At 51.6% G+C, this 19,470-nt stretch overlaps 1 protein-coding gene across 8 annotated transcripts in view; it reads left to right on the top strand.

Annotated features, from left to right (window-relative positions):
* Positions 1–833: 833 nt before the first annotated feature.
* LOC107319562 (6-phosphofructo-2-kinase/fructose-2,6-bisphosphatase 4) overlaps positions 834–19,470 on the top strand; it is a 35,419-nt gene continuing 16,782 nt past the window's right edge. For 2 of the 8 annotated variants that reach the window (XM_015874481.2, XM_015874482.2), the window contains exons 1-3: positions 11,619–11,987; positions 15,576–15,692; positions 18,874–18,970. In XM_015874481.2, the coding sequence (XP_015729967.1) occupies positions 11,879–11,987; positions 15,576–15,692; positions 18,874–18,970 (323 nt within the window). In that variant the 5' untranslated portion in view covers positions 11,619–11,878. Of the gene's footprint in view, positions 1,009–1,181; positions 1,284–11,618; positions 11,988–14,762; positions 14,797–15,575; positions 15,693–18,873; positions 18,971–19,470 lie in introns of those variants that run through there. The other 6 variants (XM_015874484.2, XM_015874485.1, XM_032447279.1 and 3 more) reach the window with 6 other exon arrangements.

Genomic DNA, 19,470 nt, shown 5'->3' with positions numbered 1-19,470 from the left:
CCCAAACAGCGTCAGCCTGGGGCTGCTGCTCCGAGCAGGAAGGAGTCACACACCAAAATCAGGTTTACCTGCACTGGGCTCGAGCTCCACCATCCACAGTGCGCCAGGGATGCACACCCTGCTCCAGAGCAGCACTGGTGGTGCAGTGTCTGTGTGCACCACACCATCCCCCTTCGTGCTATGGGCAGCAAAGCCTCCCAACACAGGAAAGGCCGTGTTACATGGTGTCAATTCAGATGCTGAAAGATAAAGTCAGTGAAATATTACTAGTCCTGATGGAATCACGGGGAGTTAAGGAGGGTTATGTGTTGTCCAGAAGGTGAACACAGCAGAAAGCTCCTTGTTCACTGTAAAGCACTAAGCCGCTTCCATAAGCTGTTCTGTGCTCCAGGGGATGCACTCAGGCCCTTCCATTCACTGCTCCCCTAAGGAAGAGAAGCTCATCTGGTAGCTCTGGGGCAACACCGGAGCTTCCCCCACCCCCGCTCACCCCCGGCTCCTGGCACCAAATGGGCTTTTCTGTTCGGCCCAATGCTTCCTGTAGCACAGCCCAGGGCTACGCAGGGCTCCGGTCCCAGCCCTGGGTGCGCCCTGTGCACGCACCTCAAGGAAGCGATACCGACACCGACACCGCACCGACCTCAGCCGTGCGATTTCCTCATTGCAGGAAACATCATCGTGCAGAGATTAGCGTGTAATGCTCCGTGCTTAGAAAATAACCCCTTTCTTTCCATGTGACGGCTCCTGTCAGTGATTAACGATTAAGACGCTGCACTTTGTTAACAAAAGGCTCAAAGCATCAGATGTAACCCAGTAGGGTTACGGTGCTGCCACCGACCCGAGCCGCGCACGGAGCTCCGGTGGGGCCGGGCAGCGGGACAGACCGGTGGGGGGGGGGGGAAGGAGGGCAGCGCCGGGACAGCCGCGGCTCGTTGCAGGGCTCGCTGCCGATACACGCGTTCTCCTTCCGCTCCCTCCACCCGCCGCTCCGGCCGTTTCCAGCCCCAGGTCTGCAAAATGGCTCCGTTTCTCCCCCCGTCCCCGCGCTGTTTGCGGGATCTGCTTCGTGCCGTGGGCGCTGCCCGCACCTCAATGCAGCGGGACCGCGGGGCGCGGCGGGCGGGCGGGGGCTGCTGGGCCGGGGCCGGGGCCGGGGCTGGGGCTGGGGCTGGGGCCGGTCCCGCCCCCGCTCCGCGTAGAGCCGCGGGCAGCTCCGCGGGGCCCGGGCCGAGCAGCGGTGCCGATGTGGGGCCGCCGGCGTCCGCCGGGTCGGCACTGCCGAGGTACGGAGCGGGGTGAGCCGGGAGCTGCCGATGGGGCCGGGCGAGGGGGGAGCCGAGGCACCGCCGACCCCTCCCGGAGCCCCGCAAGAGCCCACGGGAGCTGCGGGCTGAGCGGGGGTCGCGGCTCGTGCCGGCGGGGGGACGCGATAGAGCACAGCGGGGACAGCAGAGCGCGGCGGTTGTTGCTGCCAGGGTTATTTTTGGGAAACGGGCTGCCAGGGAGCGATGGAGCTGCGGGATGGTGTGTGTGTATGTGTGTATATGTATGTGTGTTTTGGTGTGTGTGTGTGTGTGTGTGTGTATGTGTGTGTGTTTTGGTGTGTGTGTGTGTGCGCTCTGCGGGCAGCGATGCTTTTTGTTGGGTGACCAGCGCTGGGGAAGGCGCTCCCCGACCTGCTGCTCGTCCTTCCGAGCTCCCGATGGCAGCGCCACGACTGCACGCAGCCCCCCGGCCCCGCTGCGGCTCCCTGCCCGATCCCGGCGCTGGGCTCCAATTTCGGGCCGGGGGTTGGGCCGGCTGCTCCTCGGAGGGCCGTGTTGTGATTTTGGATCTGGCACCGTCGTAGCACCGCGCGGGTTGGCAGTGAAACGTCCGAAGGTGGGCACAGCCTCGGGCGCGTTGGGGTCCCCCGCACTTCTCCAGGAAAAGCGAATGGTGAAGGTTGGGGGTGGGCCGGGCACCTCACCTGCAGCCCCGGGGCAGGACGGGGAAACACAAAGGCGGACTCTGGAAACATTCGTTTAGGATTAACCCTTCTATCAATACCAGATACGGACGAGCTGGCGTGAGGTGAAGCCGAGCACAGCCGGGAGTGACCCCATTCAGGTCACTGGGTTTCGTATAGCTTTGTGGAGAGCTGGTGAGCAACAGTGGGCAGTGGGCTCCTGGTGTGCGTCCAGCATTTCAATGTTCCATCAAGTTGGCTCCGTGCGGCCTTACTCAGCTGCGAGGCACTCCCATAATTATGGCTGCAATTAAAAGCAATAGCATCCATTTACATAAGGTCCCAGGTGATTTTAGCCATCATCTAATGAGACCATTTGTGTGGGGATAGCTATGCCGGATGAAGGCATGACGCAGGGAGTGTTTCAGGGAGGGTTTTTGTTGAGAGCTTTGCTGAGGTCATGGAAGGGTCTGCCTGGGTTGAGAGAAATAGGACATTTTGTTAGGAAGAAGTGCCAGGCCTTGTAAACGCAGCCCAGCAGTGGGTGCTGCTGAGTGCAGATGAAGTGCTCTGAGCAGTTTATTTTGTGTGTCATCCGTCTCGTTTTAAAAAAGACTGGCTTGGTTGCGCCAGCATTTTGCTCCATCGGGTTGTGTCACTGTTCCTCCTGCTCCTCTCATCAGAGCTGTGCTCAGTGCAGCTGCTGACGGCTGTGTCCCAAATTGCTGCCCAGAATTACGTGGTTCCCTTGGGGCTCAAACTGTGCTCTCACCCTACTGCCCACGGCCCCTTGTCTTGGCAGCAAGTTGGAACTGCAGGCTTTAAACGCTGGGAAGTGCCATAGCAAGGATTTCTTCTGGAGGAAAAGACCTGGAGGGCTGCTCTCACCACCTCGCTCTGTATGTTAGGTTGCTTTTTTTTCTTTTCATGAGCAAACTGCAGCGGAGGCTCATTGTCCTGGTACCCTGATGGGCGGCTGCTTGGGAAATCACAAAGCAAGTGGCACAGAAAGGGGCAAAGCTCTGACAATGCAGCAGAGGAAGCAGCAGCCCCAGATGCGGGAAGTTCCTGGGGTCTGCTCTGGTTTTCCCCAAAAGCCTTTTGTGTCCCTTTTGGGTCAGTAATCGTCCATCAGCCTTTCACTGCACCCACAGTGCTTGACTTGCAGTCTCTGAAAGCATAAGAGGTGGTGCTGGGTTGATGGTTGAACTGGGCGATCTTAGTGGTCTTTTCCAACCTTGATGATTCTACGATTCTGATTCTGCAAGTAATTAAATCCTACAGGAGAGTAAAAGAGAATGAAGTGCTCTGAATGTGTTCCTTGCTGGCTCTTTGGTGACCAAGACAAAGTGGATTCCTGTTTGTATTCAGTTCCTATTAGGCACTCCAAGAGGGGATGTGGAATGGTGTCACCCGCTGCTCCTCAAGTTGCTGTTTGTAAGGGCTGGGCTGTGCTTTGGTTGTGCAGAGGGAGCCATCTCCATGTGCAGCTGTGGCGGTGGGGCCTGAATGCCAGCAGTGCATCCCGTAATTGCAAATGGCTTTCCTTCATGTGGCAGATAGAAGGGATCCTTAGTAATGCTTTGTTAAGAAGGTGGGGTGCAGAGCTGGCTGCACGTGTGTGGTGCCCCTGGGCTGCCTCAGTGCGGGGCTGCTGGCGCTTGGTTTGCTGCTCAGTGCACGTGGCTGTGCAGATGGGAAGGTTTCTTTAAACAGCCAGAAATGCTCACTGCTGGATCACAGCCCCCAGTGGGTAGTTTATATCAAGTGATACAAGGGACAAAATATCTGTGGGGATTTATTTAGAGTTAAAGGCTTCCATATGGCTGCATGCCCCTCTTCTGACATGAGTCAATCAAGGAGCACAACAAATTTGAGTTGTTTTAATGCAGCTGAAATTGCTTCTGACAGCTACTGCCGCCACAACAACGTTTAGGTGTCAGGCTGCCATTGTGATGGTGCATCCCTGGAGGTCCCAGCAGTGCTGTCAGTCAGTAGCAGCGCTGTTTGTCAGCATGGCAGCCCTGTGACACCCACCTGCTGCCTTCAGAATGAGAACAAAGAGAAGAGCTTGGTGTGTTTTCTGTTACAGGTGTGGGGGGCTCCAGGGGCTCGTGGCCTCTTGCCATCCTGTCTGGTTGCTATTGCTGCTGCTCCACGTGCTGTGTGCCTTCAGCTTGTGTTAACAGTGAATTCTCTGGGTGGGTATTCACATGTTCTCCTGCAGCCCCTCCCATGTGCTGTACGTGCTGCAGTGTCGCTCTCTCCCTCCTGGCACTGTTCATTATGCTTTGCTTTCTCTGCAGAAAACCAAAGTTCTTTTATGGAAAACAAGGAGAATTAAAGGGTTTTGCTTTTAAAAGCAAACACAGGTTTCTTTGCTGATGTTACAATGGTAACGGTCATTTGGTGACTGTTTTCCCTTTGCAACAGATTTTACTTGCAGTCTTTGTGTCGTTTGCCCTGTCTGTGTTTCATCAATCAGATTATTTTGGCTGCTGTAATTTTATTATCCTTATTAAGCTTCCTCATCTCCATGTTGATTCTGTTAGTCTCAGGAAGCTGATAAGCCCTCCAGCTGTACCTGCAGATCATCCCAAGAAGGAGCGATGTGCCCTGCAGGCTCTGAAGGCAGATTGGCTGCTGATAGGGATCTCAATCCATGCGGTGCTGTTTCACCTTCCCTGCTAGGTTTTAGGCTACCTGCTCCTACAGCCAGTGCTGCAGTTTGCTGAACTGAGATTTATTAGGTATATTTTTGCTGTAAGTTATGCCGTTGGTCACTTTGTGTGTGTGCTGGAGGAGCACAATCCCTTCTCACTGAGCTTCAGAGCATTTCCAGGGGCAGTCGGGGTCACTGACACTGCTGGGATCTTTTCCCTTGTGTCACTGTCAGTTTTCCACGCTGACTGAGTTATTCGTAACAGTTACCTTCCTACCTGCTGCCTATGGGGCCTGAGTGAAGCTGTGTGTCTGTGGGTGTGGGCAGAGGGCTGCAGGCCCAGCTGTTTCCCCCTGAGCTCATTTGCTCGTGCTTCCATTGCTGTGGGCTTTCATTAACAGCCTGCTCACCCCATACAGTAAGCTGTGCTGTGTGCTGTGCTCTGCCGGACCCTCACGTCTCATCCCCTCAGTGTGTGTTCAGCCCTGGGACAGGTCCTGTCCTTGCAGCAGGGCAGCGTGCAGCCTCAGCTGTGCAACCTCACCTCAGTTCAGGTACTCTCAGACGTGCCTCTGTCGATGTATTTATGGCACCAGCATTTCCAGAGAACCCCGCTCCTGTTGTCTGTCTCCTCCCTGCCCAGTCACGGCTGCTTTGAACATCTCCCTGTTCTGGCTTTTAGGACACTTCTCCCACCCCCAGCCCGTGTTTCCTCCTCCTCCCACAACGTGACCTTGCCTTGCTCTTTTTCCCGTGCCCTATTTCAGGCATTCACATGGCTGCAGCTTCTATTATGTGCTGATGACTCACAGATGCACTCTATACCTTTGTTGCTTTGCTCCATCCAGACCAGCATCTGCCCTTCTGCTGCTGTTTCTCTCTTTGATTCCTCCATCAGAAGTAACTCAATATTTGAAGCCCCCAAACCCCTTACGATGCTTCTTAAGCTCTCTTTATCTCTTGGCTTTAATGCTCTTCCATCTGATGAGGAGCTTCATCCCAAAGCCTTTAGGACATTCCTTTGTTTCGCTTCATGTGTTTAGATCCCACACAAGTGCTGCACACTCCTCAGTGTCGGTGTATTTCTCCTTCCACAGCTCACCGTGTGATTTCTCATTCCTAACACGTGTAATAAGGCTTTTCAGCTGTTTAGTTTTTGTTTGTTTGCTTGTTTTTTCCTCCTTAAAATGGCTGCCCTGGGAAATCCCACAGCTGAAGGCAGCTGATAGCACTTGCTTTTAAAGGTAGGGTTAAGTAGTGCAGTTCTTAGAAGGCAGCTGCCCTTGTTGTGCAGCTCTTACAGCACGGGTTTGGCTGTTGTAAACAGTTGTCGTGGCACCCTCGCTGGATAAAGGATAGATATGCAAAGGGTGTGCATGCAAAATAGATGCTGAAATATCGGTGTGACAGCAGCTGTGGGAATAATTCATGAGCCTTTCAGCCTGGAGCTGCCTCTGAGAGGTGCGAGGAGAAACACCCCGGGGGAGCCCGGCCTGTACCTGCGTTGTGCTATGGGAGCATTTCCCCCCTCCAGGTGAGCAGTGCAGGGGGCGCTGGGTGCGCTGCACCGCCGGGCAGCGCTTGTGCAACGCTGTACGTGCTGTTGCTGTAGTAACAACATCGGACACGGGCAGCACCGCGTGTAGGAACGGCTGTGTGCACAGAGCTGCTGTGCTGGGAGCTGTGTTCAGTTTCCCTCTGGGCACGTGAGTGCAAATGGGAGACTTGTGCAGATGCGATGGATTTTAATGGCATTTTGCTCCTGCTGCTGGAAGCAGCTGCCCCCGTTTGCACGTAGCTGGAAGTGCTTGGTTATACAGCGAGCTATGGAGGGGTTCTTAAAACTGGGTTACATGCAGTAAACATGAATAATGGATGCCATCTTCCCTTTATCTTGCAATGAAACTGACATGCTTATATACATCAAAACACGAAGATTGCTCTGAAAGGCCATGTTTGTGAGAGTGGTTTGCATAAAGATAACAAGGAATGGAGTAACAGTGCAGAAAGGGATGAGCTAAAGAGATCTGCTTATTCAACAGGGAGCTGTTGGAGGGGCCCAGGGGAGGCCATGAAGGTGAGCAGGGGCTGCAGCATCTCCCCTGCAATGACAGGCTGGGGGAGCTGGGCTTGTTTAGCCTGGAAAAGAGAAGGTTGAGGGGTGACCTCAGTGCAGCCTGCCAGGACCTGGAGGGAGCCTGCAGACAGGACGGGAGTCAGCTCTTTGTAGTGGTAGATAACAGCAGGACAAGGGGAAATGGCTTTAAGTTGAGGGAGGGAAGATTTGGGTTGGATGTCAGGGGAACGTTCTTTACTCTGAGAGTGGGGAGGTGCTGGAACTGCTGCCCATAGAGGCTGTGGGTGCCCTGTCCATCCCTGCAGGTGTTGAAGGCCAGGTTGGATGGGCAGCCTGGGCTCATATTAAATATGGAGGTTGGTGGCTCTGCCTGTGGTGGGGTGTTGGAGCTTCGTGATTCCTGAGGTCCCTTCCAACCCAAACCATTCTCTGATTCTATGAAAGGTGTATTTGTTTCGTTTTTCCTTAGGCTGATGATATTCACATTCTTGTAGCTGAATGTCTGTGTGTTGCCTGGGATTCTCATGCCATCCCTGCACCAGTGACAAGACCTTCCTGCTGGTTACACATCTGGCCCCAGTTATCTTAGATGGCTCGATAGGTTGATGTGCGTACCATACAACGCATGAGTCCTGCACGAAGCTATTCCAGACATTCTCGATACAATTCTTGCACTAAAAACCCTTACGTAGCAAGTGCCTGTTTCCTGGTGGCTGGGTCATGGTGGCTTTCAGAACACATCAGCATGCTGGAATCAAGCCAGACGTGAAGTGTGCTGCAAGGGGTTTGTCATTGTTTTGTATGTGGGATGAATACCTATAATGACGTTTCAGCAGATGATAAAGAAAATATAATGAGTGTGAATTAGTGTGGGAATTAGTGCTCTCTGCCACCAAGTGGTGTGGCTGGGGCTCCTGATGGCTGAGTGCTGCCAGGCCTGCCCTGCTCTCAGCTCTGCTAGAAGAGACCGGAGCTTGTCTGCTTGCCCATTTACTGTATAGCACTGTCTTCTCAATAGATTTGCATTTGGGGATTTTCCCCTTATGTCTGCTGAGGGATATTGCTTTGTTTCAGCTTAAGGGATCTCTCTGGCTTTGCCCTATGGGATCTAGGGTGTTGCTTAAGCCTGTTCCCCAATTAGCACCAAAGGACTTGTTGTTCCCAACAGTAGCTCGTTCTTGTCTGAAGCGTGATGACATCTTTTTTCACCCTGAGTGTCTTTGGCAGGTTACTGTGTAGCCAGGAGGCCCAGGAATAACACAGGCTTCATAAAAATAACTTCTGTAGGTGTGTGTTGTTGTGGGCAGATTCTTTTTTCAGTCCTGATTCCTTCAGCTTTGCTTATCTCCGATGCAGCAGTTCTGCTTCGAGAGAATGGGACCCTTTTCCCTTTAGACAGGGATACAAAATAGGATCTGGAGTGAATGGTGTCAGGAATGCTCTTATTGCTTCTCAAAAGAAATGGAGTAACTGCTGGAACACGAGTCCTCATGATTGTGGTTGGTCTGGAACCAGGTGCTGCTGATTGTGGAGTTGGTTTGGGGAACCTGCTGAACTCGTAGTGTGGGATGCTTGACATTTCGGGGGCCTTAGTGGGCTATTTCTCACTGCCGGTCAGTTTGATATTAAGCTGAATGGGAAAATAAAAAGGATGGCTCCTTTGGTTGTGGAGAAGATGGGAAACGTTCAGTTCAGGTGTTGATGTGGGTCCTGAGAAACTGAGCTAGGAAGGTGTGACTCAGTGCCTGTCAGTGTGTGTTGTGCTGATGTCACAGCTCTCCAGCCCGGCTGCTCACTGTGTGTGTGAGGGGATTCTCCCTGTTCTCTGTGGGAAGCTGTGTGTGGTTCTTTCAGCTATGAAGGATCCTTCTGCAGGACGCCGGTTCCCAAATGCCTTTGTCATCATCCAGGAGCTCAGGACCAGCCCAGAAGGAAGGGAGCCGCCTTCCTGGTTCCCTTCCGAGCAGGGTGAGTTGGCTCAGAGCTGACAACATCCCTACGCGGCTCATTGCAGGCATCTCTTCCACAGAAACAAAAACCTGCTGGGCTTGATCCGAACTCCAGGAATACGGGAATTCCCCAGGGATGGGACGGTCAGTTCCCTGCAGAGCTGCTGATGTCACAGGGGATGTTATTGTGTGGGCCAGGCGTCCCGACTGCTCCATGCTGGTTTTGCTCATCAGAGTTGCAGTGTAGCGTGGGTACAAGTTGGATGCTGCCATTTAGCCTCAAACTGCAGCTTTTCACCTCGGAATAGCGCTGCAGCACCTGCTGGGTCAGAAGGAAATCAGCACTATTGCTTGGAAGAGGTGCGGGAGAATTCGCTCCCATTCCACCCAAAATCCAATGAAATGTTGGAGCGTTGTTGCTGGTGAACAGAAGGTGAAGCATTGCTGTGTGGTTGGTCACCACCTCTCCTAATTGGCTCGCAGTGTTGCAACGGCCTTGTATATTAGATAGCTGCTGCTGGCTGTCCTCGGGTCATTTAGCTGAATTACTCAGTGATCCTCTAAATTCTCCTTCCAGCTGCATTGACGGCCAATGGAGGACCACTGCAAGGCTGCTAAAGGTAGATGTGACTTCATTTTCTAATTGAAATAAAACCCCATTATAGCTGGGGTAGGCATCGCCCTGTGTGCTTCATACAGACGTTGTGGCTGGAGCACAGCAGGTCGTTGCTCAGCCTGCAATGGAGCCTGGTGTGGACAGCAGGGATGTGTGGGCCTGGGGACCGTGCTGGTGCGTGTCTGCCTTACTGAAACCGTATCTGAGCTGCTGATCTTTGCAGGTTCTGTGCTCTGCTGGGGCTCCTTGCATTGCTTTCCAATAAGCTTGTGTTGTGCTGAGGGCTTTTGTCAGCTGTAGAATGCAGGAGCATCCACACAGCTTCCCAGAGGGGAAGTACGGGCTGGTGTTGCTCCTCTCACCACTGCAATACATAGAAATGAGGATCCCTGTTTAAAGATGGGGCAATTTGCATGGATTCCTACCTGCTCCTCTGGTTGCAATGGAGAACACCTGGATGGAGCCCTCTGCTGTTACTGTGTGTGTGGGAGCTGGATGCTGCCCGTGTCCTCAAAGTGCAGAGTGAACAACTGATAGAGCAGGGAAATGTCCCTCGGGACACCATGGAAAGAAAATGCTCCAGAGGAATGGAAGCGTTTGGTTAGTGATGAAGTATTGTTAGTGTTTGCTGTCTGCAAAGCTATGAGGAGGTTTTGTTCTCCTGAGCCCGTGTGGGCCTCTCCTCACTAACACAGGAACTGCGGGGGGTGTTTTTGGTATTCTTTGAACAGTTGGTTAAAGGAAGAAAAAACCTCAGTCGCTTTGTGTAACCCTCAGTGCTGCCTGGGGGCTCCGAAGCGTTTCACTGCGGCGCTCCGGGAGGCTTCGCTGCTTCGCGGCGGTTTCTGAACGGCAAAAGCCCGTGAGTTAATTTTGGCAGGGGCTGGGGTGGGTCGGGGCCATGTGCTGCTGCCGGCCGCGTTTCGGGCCATTCCCCGGGGGGCGCTGGGGGGCGCGGCCGGCTGGGCGCTGCTTATGGGGCGCCGGGCGGTGTTAGGGCGCCCCCTGGCGGCCACACCGGGAGCCGTCCTTGTGGGGGGGGTCTGTCCCCGTCCAGGGATGGGGCGCCCCCCGCAGCCTGTTGCAGCGCCTCGCCATCCGCACAGGAAAAAACTTCTCCAACCTAAATCCACCTTCTTTAATCTTGAGACCATTATTTCCCCTTGCTCTGTCACCACAGGCTCCGTCCCCTTCTTTCTTACAGCCCCTTTAGATGCTGACAGGCTCTCAGCTCTCCCCTCAGCCTTCTCTCCTCCACCTGCACAGCCCAGCTCCCCGCCTGCCCTCACAGCGAGGTGCTCCATCACTCGGGTCGTTTTTGTGGCCCTGGTTTCTCGAGAAGCAGAGCTGACAGTGCAAACCTCTTGTTTAAACACGGGTGATAAGTGGGGCCTGGAAATGTAAACTTGTGTCTTAGTGGCTTTTTATCTTGGAGGTTCTGCTGTGTGCTCTGTGTTTCGGGAACTGCTCAGAATAAGCTGCTGCCTGTTTTGCTGTGATTGGGAACAGGATGTTGTCACAGCACTTGCAGCTCTGAGCGTGCTGAGCCGCAGCGCTGTGTGTGCCCATCTGCAGGGCTTGGCTCAGAGCAGCCGCTCTGTAAATACCCTGTTGCTGTGAACCCAGCGCCGTGACCTCTGGCTGTCTGAGCAGCCTTTAATCACTTTACAAACAGCATCTCAAGCAGCCAAAGTTCTGCACTGCAGACAGGCTTTGTGAGCTGGTTTCTCATGACCTGTGTCTGCTGAACTCGGTGTAGTCAGGGTGTGGGCACCCGGAGGACTGGAAAGTCTTCTTTGCTCATCCCATGCGGGAGCTGCTGCTGCCAGAGGGAAGGGGGGAAGGCAGGAGCTGGAGATGCTGGGTGTTTTGTGGGTGTTTTATGGGCTGTCAGACTATAAGGTGACGTCTTTAACAGGGAAATGAGACCACGAGAGTAAAGTGGAGGTACTGCAGAGCTGCTGCTGTACGAGATGATATTGGTTGGTTACAGGTAGAAAGCAGCAGCAATAGCAGCCCATTGCCAGGGCTGACTTTCCCCGTGGCATTTTCCCTCTGCACAAAGTGCTTTTTGCAGGTGAGCTGTCAGCTCAGCACGGCCCTGAGAGCAGCAGCTTTGTGTAACCCCCCCACGAGTAAAGGCTCATTTGTGGTCTCAGTGCAGCAAACAAAGCCGGCTCCAGCTGCTCACCTGCAGAAACCAGCCCTGCTTCTCAGGGCTGTGTTAGGACGGGAGGTGATGATGACTGTGCAGATGTTGGCTGCTGTCCTTATTGGGCCGTACCGAGCCGCGGTTATTGGGCTTGTGTGGCACGTGTTGCCTAGTGACGGTTGCTGCCCAGTGACGGCGATGTTCAGTGCGAGGCTGGACCGGACCGACCGAGCTGCGCAGCCCCGGTTCGCTGCGGGGAGTTGGGCCGGGCGGCCTTAGAGCTGGGCGGCCTTACAGCTATACGGCCTTACAGCTATACGGCCTCCATCGGCCCGCCCGGCCCGGAGGATGCTGTGATTCGATCCGTGCGGCTCCAGGAGGGGCGGTGCCGCTCACAGCCGGGCCCGGCCGCGCCTCGCGGGGCGGAGGGAGGACGGGAGGAGGACGGAGGGGCGGATCCAGGAGCTGCCGAGGATGGCGGCGGCTGCGTCTCCGGCCCGGGAGCTGACGCAGAACCCGCTGCAGAAGACGTGGGAGCCGTACGACAACGGGCTGCCGGCCGGGCACAGCGCGCAGCGCGGCGGTGAGCGGGATGATGCGGGATGATGCGGGATGATGGTGCGGGATGATGATGCGGGCGGACCGGGCCCGTATTGCTGGGGTCGGTTTGGAGCGCTCCGCTTCGCCTTGAGAACGCGTGTTTGTGCTGAAGGAACACGGAGCGAGGGGCGTCCCCGTGCCCCCCCCGAGCTGCGCAGCGCTGCGGACAAAGCGGCTTTGTGCCGGGCTGCTGCTTGTCATGCACAACCCGCCGTGCCGCCCCGCAGAGCCCAATGCGGACAAAGCGGCGCTGCGGGTCCTGCTCGTAACGCGGAGCCGGGGATGCCAACAAAGGGGCCGAGGGACCGTCCCGGTGCTGGCAGGACAATGCGGGGATGGACGGCCGGGAACTGACGGGTCATTGGCAACGAGGGGGATCCCCAGTGGAGCTGCGGGAAGGGGGATGGGATCTGCAGGATCCGTGCCGATAGGACCAGGGAATGGTCTCAGGCTTAAAGAGGGTAGAGAAACCTGGCGAGGGGTGTCTGCCTTGTGGCTGTCACAGCTTGGAAGTGCTGGTTCTTTGTGTCTTTGAGGAGCATGGAGTTCTCAGTGCATGTAGGGTGCCCAGCAGACTGCGCTGTTACTGGTGACACCAGGCAAGCAGAGGGAAAACTGCTCCGAGGGACCAACCCAAGTCATATTGGAGGTGCTGGAGGTGTTCATTCTTACTGATAGCTGCCCTTTAACTTTTGTGGTCTGAGCATCAGGTGTTGGGTTGTGACAAGGTTGATGAGTGGGCTACGAGCACAGACTGTATAAACAAGTAGCAGAATATGCTACAGTTGCAGAGGATGTTTATGGAGCAGCAGATAAGCTGAGCTTCCTGTGGTTTAAGGATCATTCCCCCCAGCTGCAGTTTGCAGCTTTTGTTTCCCCAGAGCTCGAATTCGGTCATTCTCATGAGTTTTATTTGCTGTTCGAACAGCAGAGTGAATAATGGGAAAGAGAAAGGAAAAAGGACTATCAAATACAGGCTGCCTTTCATAAGAGCTGGCGCTGCTTTACGTATCTGTAGTCCCAGCTCTAGGAGCTGAAGATAGAAAACATGAATGAGGTGAGGACAACACATGGCTGAAGCTGAGGGTTGGGATGTACGATGGGCCAGCACTGGCAGCATCGAAGCTGTAGGAAGCAAATGTTGGCCTGCAGCAAGAGGTGGCACGAGGCCAGAGGACAAATAAGGAATCTCTCCTGCCAAAGTGGTGCTGGAAACTGGAAAAGAGAGGAGAAACAAATGGAAGATAATGGACTTCTTCAGGCACAAGTGGGGGGATGGAGAGCACCCAGATGGGGAACTTTGCCTTGCGAGATGCAGAGAGGAGTGACTGTCATTATTGATCAGAAGGAAAAAATGAACTAGTAATAGTCAGCTTGGGAAGGAGGTGTGGGGAAACGTGTGGGGCTGATGTGGTTTGAAAGGCTGGTTGTGTTGACATACAGCTGAATATGGTTGTGTGTGAGCCTCTGAGCAGTGCAGCAGTTTCAGGGTGCAGCCTTTGAGTTGAGCTGCATTGAAACATTGGGGATCTTTCAGTGAACTCGATGGCTGACTGCAGCAGCTTCATACCGAAGTCCTTTTCTCCATACATGTTGACCTGAAGAGTTGGGATGAGTGATGAGAAGAAGTCTCATTCTCGGTGCAAAAGGGCCATGGATAATCCAGCAGGCAGCAGCTGAACTGCTAAACAATCACCTCCCCACTGATTTCGTAAGCTGTGGGTTTGGGAGGCTGATGAAATTCTGGGCAGCGTCCCATTGAAGTTTCAAAACCTTCTTCTGCATCGTGCCTTATTTCACAACACAGTCTTAAGAAGAGGCAAGAAATGAGCACGCAGTTTCTCTTTTCCTTAAGTGTTGTACATCGGAGTGGTGGGCAGCTGTGATTTTACCCTGAGGTGCATCCTGCCCTCTTGTATGCATTTAATTGATTTATTTTTTAACTGGGATAATGACTTTGCTCAGATTGTGGTACTTGGTCTTAATGTGCTGTCTCTAGTTTTAAGGTGCTGTTGTTGGGCCACTGTCCTTCATGGAGTGCTGCTTTCTGTGTACTTTTTTTCTCAGTGTGAGAGATACAAGGTGCATCCATGCAGCTTGCACCTCCATCACTGCTTTCTGCTGTGAGCTCTGTTTGCATGGGGCAGATGGTGGTGAGTTGCTGTACAAAGGGAAGGAGGGTTTTGTGCCACTGGAAAAGGGTTGAACTCAAGAGGCTTTTTTTTTCCCTTCAGAAGTTAAAAGCTGCCAGTGTGGTGCCTTTTCTGTTTGGTTGGGTTTGTGCTTTTGTGAATCAGTTCACATCCTGGTGTCAGACGTTTCCCTGCAGGCATTCAAGGCCAGGCTGGATGTGGCTCTGGGCAGCCCGGGCTGCTGGTTGGTGACCCTGCACACAGCAGGGGGTTGGAGCTGGATGAGCACTGTGGGCCTTTGCAACCCAGGCCATGCTGTGGCTCTGGGATTTCTTCAGAGGGATGCGTAAGTCCTGAGACACTGACACTTCAAGTGCTGCCATTTGCTGGGCAGTCCTAACCACCTGCAGTGCTGGCAGCATCTCACTGGCAGAGCAACAGCCCAAATACCATGGGGAAAACTTGCTTTATTTTTAAGTTTTCAGTGTTTGGAACAAACTGCTTCTGCTATCAGGGGACTGAGGAAAGTGATGTGTGTGGATTATGATGTGCGAGTTAATTCCCTTTGGCATGTGGGATGGGGGACCTGTGAACCTTAATGTCTTTACTGTCTTCTTTCCTTTTAGGCAGTTCCTTGTATCAGTGATAGATTCATGCAAGGTATCCATAGTTCTGTACCGTCGGAGCGTTCAAAAGACGTGTGGTTTGAAAGGAATGCCTCAAGGTGTTCAGTCTGCAGCTGTCAATTCCTCCAGCTTTGGATGGTGTTTTTATTTTCCTAATTAAAAACTCTGCCTCTGATTTGGGGCAGTTTGCCCATCCCATGTCTGTGCATTGGGTTATTGTGCTGAGTTACCTGGAATACTTGTGCTCCGTGCCTCCTGTCAGCCAACCAAGGGCATTGAAATGGGGCTGTCATTAATAGTATTTAAAGGGAAAGTGGGAGCACCCCGTGGCACCAAAACGTGTTCAGCTGTACCTGTCGTGCTTCTCGCTTTGCTCAGAACCAAGGAAAGCTTGAGCAGCACTGAGATGTGGTCTGAGGGACTCAAAAATGGTGCACACCTTGCTGCTTCCTTTCAATGTGAGCACTGGGCTGAGGTGGACAGGGCTGTCAGACACCAGTGACCTTCTTGCTGCTGTTGTTTTTGTGTGTCTTGGAACATGGATGCAAATACACAGGTTTCTCATCTTCTGCCCGAACACAGCTCACGTGTCCAGCACTGCCACCATCCTGCCCCTCTAAAATGCCACTCAGCCTGTGAATGTCAGTCACTGTGCTGCTAAGGAAACCCCCTGCAAGAGGGGGACGTTGTGCATGAGCTGCTTGAATGGTCACTGCCTGGGAGAGCACACGGAGTTGTTGTTTTCCACTGCCACGTGAGCCTTTGTTTTGGGGAAATATAGTGGTGAATAACCCGTGTCGTTTTCTCTTTCAGTATGTATGACCAACTGCCCTACGCTCATTGTCATGGTGGGTCTGCCAGCAAGAGGAAAAACCTACATCTCAAAGAAGCTGACGCGCTATTTGAATTGGATTGGAGTGCCGACAAAAGGTGATGATGGCCTTAATTTTGTTTGCAGGGCTGAGGTTCGGTGTCGTATCAGCCTAATTCCCAATGCTTTTATTGCCTGGTCTGACTGTTGGCTGCTTGGACTCCTGCTTTGTTATTGTGTCTGTTTATCCTTGCAGCAGTGGCACACACAGCTTCTGTGTCCTGTTCTGCTGTTTGTTGATTGTATTCTGGTGGCTGTTCATTTACTTCCATGTTATAACAAGTGGCCAAATCAACTTTGCCCTTACCCTTAACACTTAGGTTCTTAAGCTGCTTTATTTTCTCCCTTTCTCTGCACTGGGCATCAAAAGGAAAAGCACCTTTGTGAGCGGGGCAGCAGTCAGCACTTCTGGGTTAAAGTTCTGCCTCCTCCGTTTCCTTTGTGAACTTTGTGCAGTGTGTAATTTATGTACAACGTTGTTTAATTGTATTTGTGGAATGGATTGCAGCTCTGTCTTTGACCCCATGGAGCAGAACTGGCCTCTTGTTATCACTCTGAAGGAGTTCATACGTGTGTTTGGGAGGAGAGGCTTAGGCTGGTTCTGCCAGTACCGTGTGCTGTTTCATTCCTGGGCACCTGTGGGATCCTGTAGGCCCAGATCGATGAGTGAACAAGACCTAAATCCATCTGAGGTTCCGAGCAGCAATCTCTCCTTGCTTTCTCTGTGTGTGTGTAGAAGATGACGGCATGTTTTAGTGTTCTGAGCAGAAATGGAGCTTTACAGTTATGGCTGGTTAATCATTTAAATAACGTTAAACACAGGAGAATGTGATGAAGTAGAGACTGTTGGCTGTTCAGAGGTGCATTTCTGAGTCATCCTGAGAGGTCCAGCTGAAGAGCTGTGTTTAAATTGCTGCTGGATTGTAGGACATAGTTTTGGAGTTAATGCCTTCTTAAACTCTTAGAAAGTTATCTAATGTGTTTTGTTTAATTGAGCCGTTGTGGATGAGGTCATAGGATTTTGAGTGTGGGAGTCTGCAGAATTAGGATGGCTTGTAGTAAGTTGTATCTTGTCACAGCTGTGCACCCTTCTGACGTGCAGTATCCAGTTCTTAGGGGCTGGAGCTTTGTCCATTAGGCTGCCATTGGATAGAGGTCTAAAGATGTGTATGTACAGAGTCTATATCCAAACTGATTTAAATGCACGTTAGATGTATACACACACACATGTTCAATAGACGTGTTGTGTGTATGGCACGGTGCTGAGCAGTCAGCTGTGTGAACTTTGCAAAGCAGAAATGTAGTTCTGGATGATGAACTGCTGCCCACATCTGACTCGTGGTTGGTTGAATTTATCCTGAATGCAGTAAGACAAGAAATGCTGCTCTGCTTCAGGTTCAGGGAGAGTTCCGTGTGCAGCTGTAAGCAGCACGTCAGATGCTTGTGTCTGTGCTTAACAAGCAATAGTTACCGTGCTGCTGCCTGATTTTACAGAAGTACACAACACAACATTGGGATCTGGGCTTCCATTGGGGGCTGCTGCTTCTGCTTTGTCTTTGTTGGAAGGGATGATCTGGGACTTAGACAACCTTTGTGGTTGTTGGTGTCATCAGTGATGCAGTTTTACTGCAGCTGAGATCAATTTAAGATACGTCCCTGCAGGACTGGATGGCGCGCTGCCTCCTGCTTCCAGTTTGGACTCAGTAAGTGATACCTGGTAACTGTGTTCCTAACATCTGTTATCCTATGGCTCTTAATGCCTTGAAATTAGCATGTACTTAATACAGTCAGCATCCTTATCCTCTGAGGCAGATGGTTAAAACTGTTAGTTTATGTAAAGCAGAGAAAAGACAAATGGTGGCTTTTCACATAATGGACTTTAAGCCCGATGGGGAATTTAAGACCAGAAGGTGAAGGTAAATAGCCATGGGTTTTGCTGTTTGAATATTTGAATCATTCATGCTGTTTGAATCATTTAAGCCATTGGTTTTGGTTTCTTTCTTTTGTTCCTTTCAAAACCCTTCATCATTAAGAACTGGAAATGCTTAAAGCTGCACAGGGCTTTTGTCTGGGCCCAGTGCAGGAATCCAGGTCAGGTATCTGCCTGAACAGAGCTGTCTTTCAGCGTGATTTTTGGTTGCTGCCCTTTGGCAAGCTGTGTGCAATAGTTCTGGCTGTGTGCAGGCTGTGATTGCAGTGACGCTGTTAAACCTTTACCCCGAGGTGATGCTGGTGATAAGGATGAGCGCTGTGGCACTGCATGGTGCTTTTGCCTTCGCTGTGCATCACATTCTTGCAGTGGCTGTTATTGGATACCAAGTGCTGTGTTGTTGTTGTTGTATATGGCTGTGGCAGTGCTGACTGTCTGAACTTGCATCTCCTGGTTTTCTTATAAGGAGTTACTGGCTACAAGAGAAAGTGTGGCCAGTGTTGATTAAACCTGTGACAGAACGACCTGGTTTGTTCTGTCATCCATGTCGTATATCAGTGCTGTGGAATTCAAACAAAGCTTAAACTTTGGAAGGGAATAAATGATGTTTATTTCTTTGCCCTCCGTGCCCTGCCATCCGACCAGCAACGTGTGGGCATCTGTTAGGAAAACTGCAGGTCAAGATCTTCCATCCCATGTCTTTCTTGTTCTTTATTTCATCCCAGTAGTGATGTCTGTTATTCTCCTCTGTGTAGAAATCAAGTTTGCCAAATACTGATGCCCTGACAGCTTCTCAAACAGAACACTTGTTTGATCTAATGTTAAACAAAAGCACTTTACAGTTCAGCCGAGAAAACCTTTAGGTCAGAAAATAAGTTAAACATTAATTGCACTTCAGAGACCCACTGCAAGAGCTGTTGAATGAAGTTAATGAGGGTACAGTGTCACTGGCGGCTGTGTGACAGAACAGGGCTGCCTTGCCCTAATCCCACATCTGATACTGAGACACATAGGCACACACAGACCTTTGCTCAGATAAGGAGTAGCTTTAGATGACCACTGTTAGCAGATTGTAGTGAGATAAAAAGAGCAGGGGATCCTGTGAAATGGGGTATAGTGATCCTTAAGGAGCAGAGTTCTTAAACAGATAGACAATAAAACCCATCAGAAATGATGTCTGGTGTGTCACCTTGATATGTGCTGAATTATTTTGTGCTTGCTGGCAGTTTGGTTTCAAAGCTGTCCTAACACTGATCCTTGTTATCCCACATTTCTGTTGGCTCCCACTGATGCTGTTTTCTTCTCTGCAGAATTCAATGTTGGCCAATACCGTCGAGACCTGGTGAAGAAGTATAAATCTTTTGAATTCTTCCTGCCTGACAATGAAGAAGGGTTGAAAATCAGGAAGTAAGTTTTGAGTGTGTTTGGCTGCATTAAAATGGCACTGTGTGTGATTTGCTCTTGGAGACTGCTTTAAGCTTCATTTTTATACACTGAGGAAGACAGATATAACAGATGTAACAAACAGACAAGGAAGAGATGGAAGGGCGATTTATTTAGGATACTTAACATTTGGGATATTATTTTTTTTAGTTGCTTCAGCTGAAGCATCAAAATACAGAGTAGATGAATACTTGCATGTGATTCTCCTTTGTCCTTTGGGTGGCTGTTGTTTATACAGATATTCCTGCAAATTTCCACTCAAAACCAAAGGAGAATATTCTTCTTATTTTCCCTTTTGTAAAATACCAGCTACTGGACGTGACCTTTCTGCTGCCTGATTCATAGAAAGCTTTTGTGAGGACCATAAAGGAAAAACACCCCACGTAGTTCCTTTTCTTTCGGGTTTGCACATCATCATTTTTTTGCCTGCATGTTTGTTGTTGTCCGTTCAAGGAGTCACACAC

Source organism: Coturnix japonica, chromosome 12 (assembly GCF_001577835.2).
Source record: "Coturnix japonica isolate 7356 chromosome 12, Coturnix japonica 2.1, whole genome shotgun sequence".
Taxonomy (NCBI): Eukaryota; Metazoa; Chordata; class Aves; order Galliformes; family Phasianidae; genus Coturnix; species Coturnix japonica.
The sequence above is the reverse complement of the archived record's forward strand: the minus strand, read 5'-3'. Positions and strand labels throughout refer to the sequence as shown.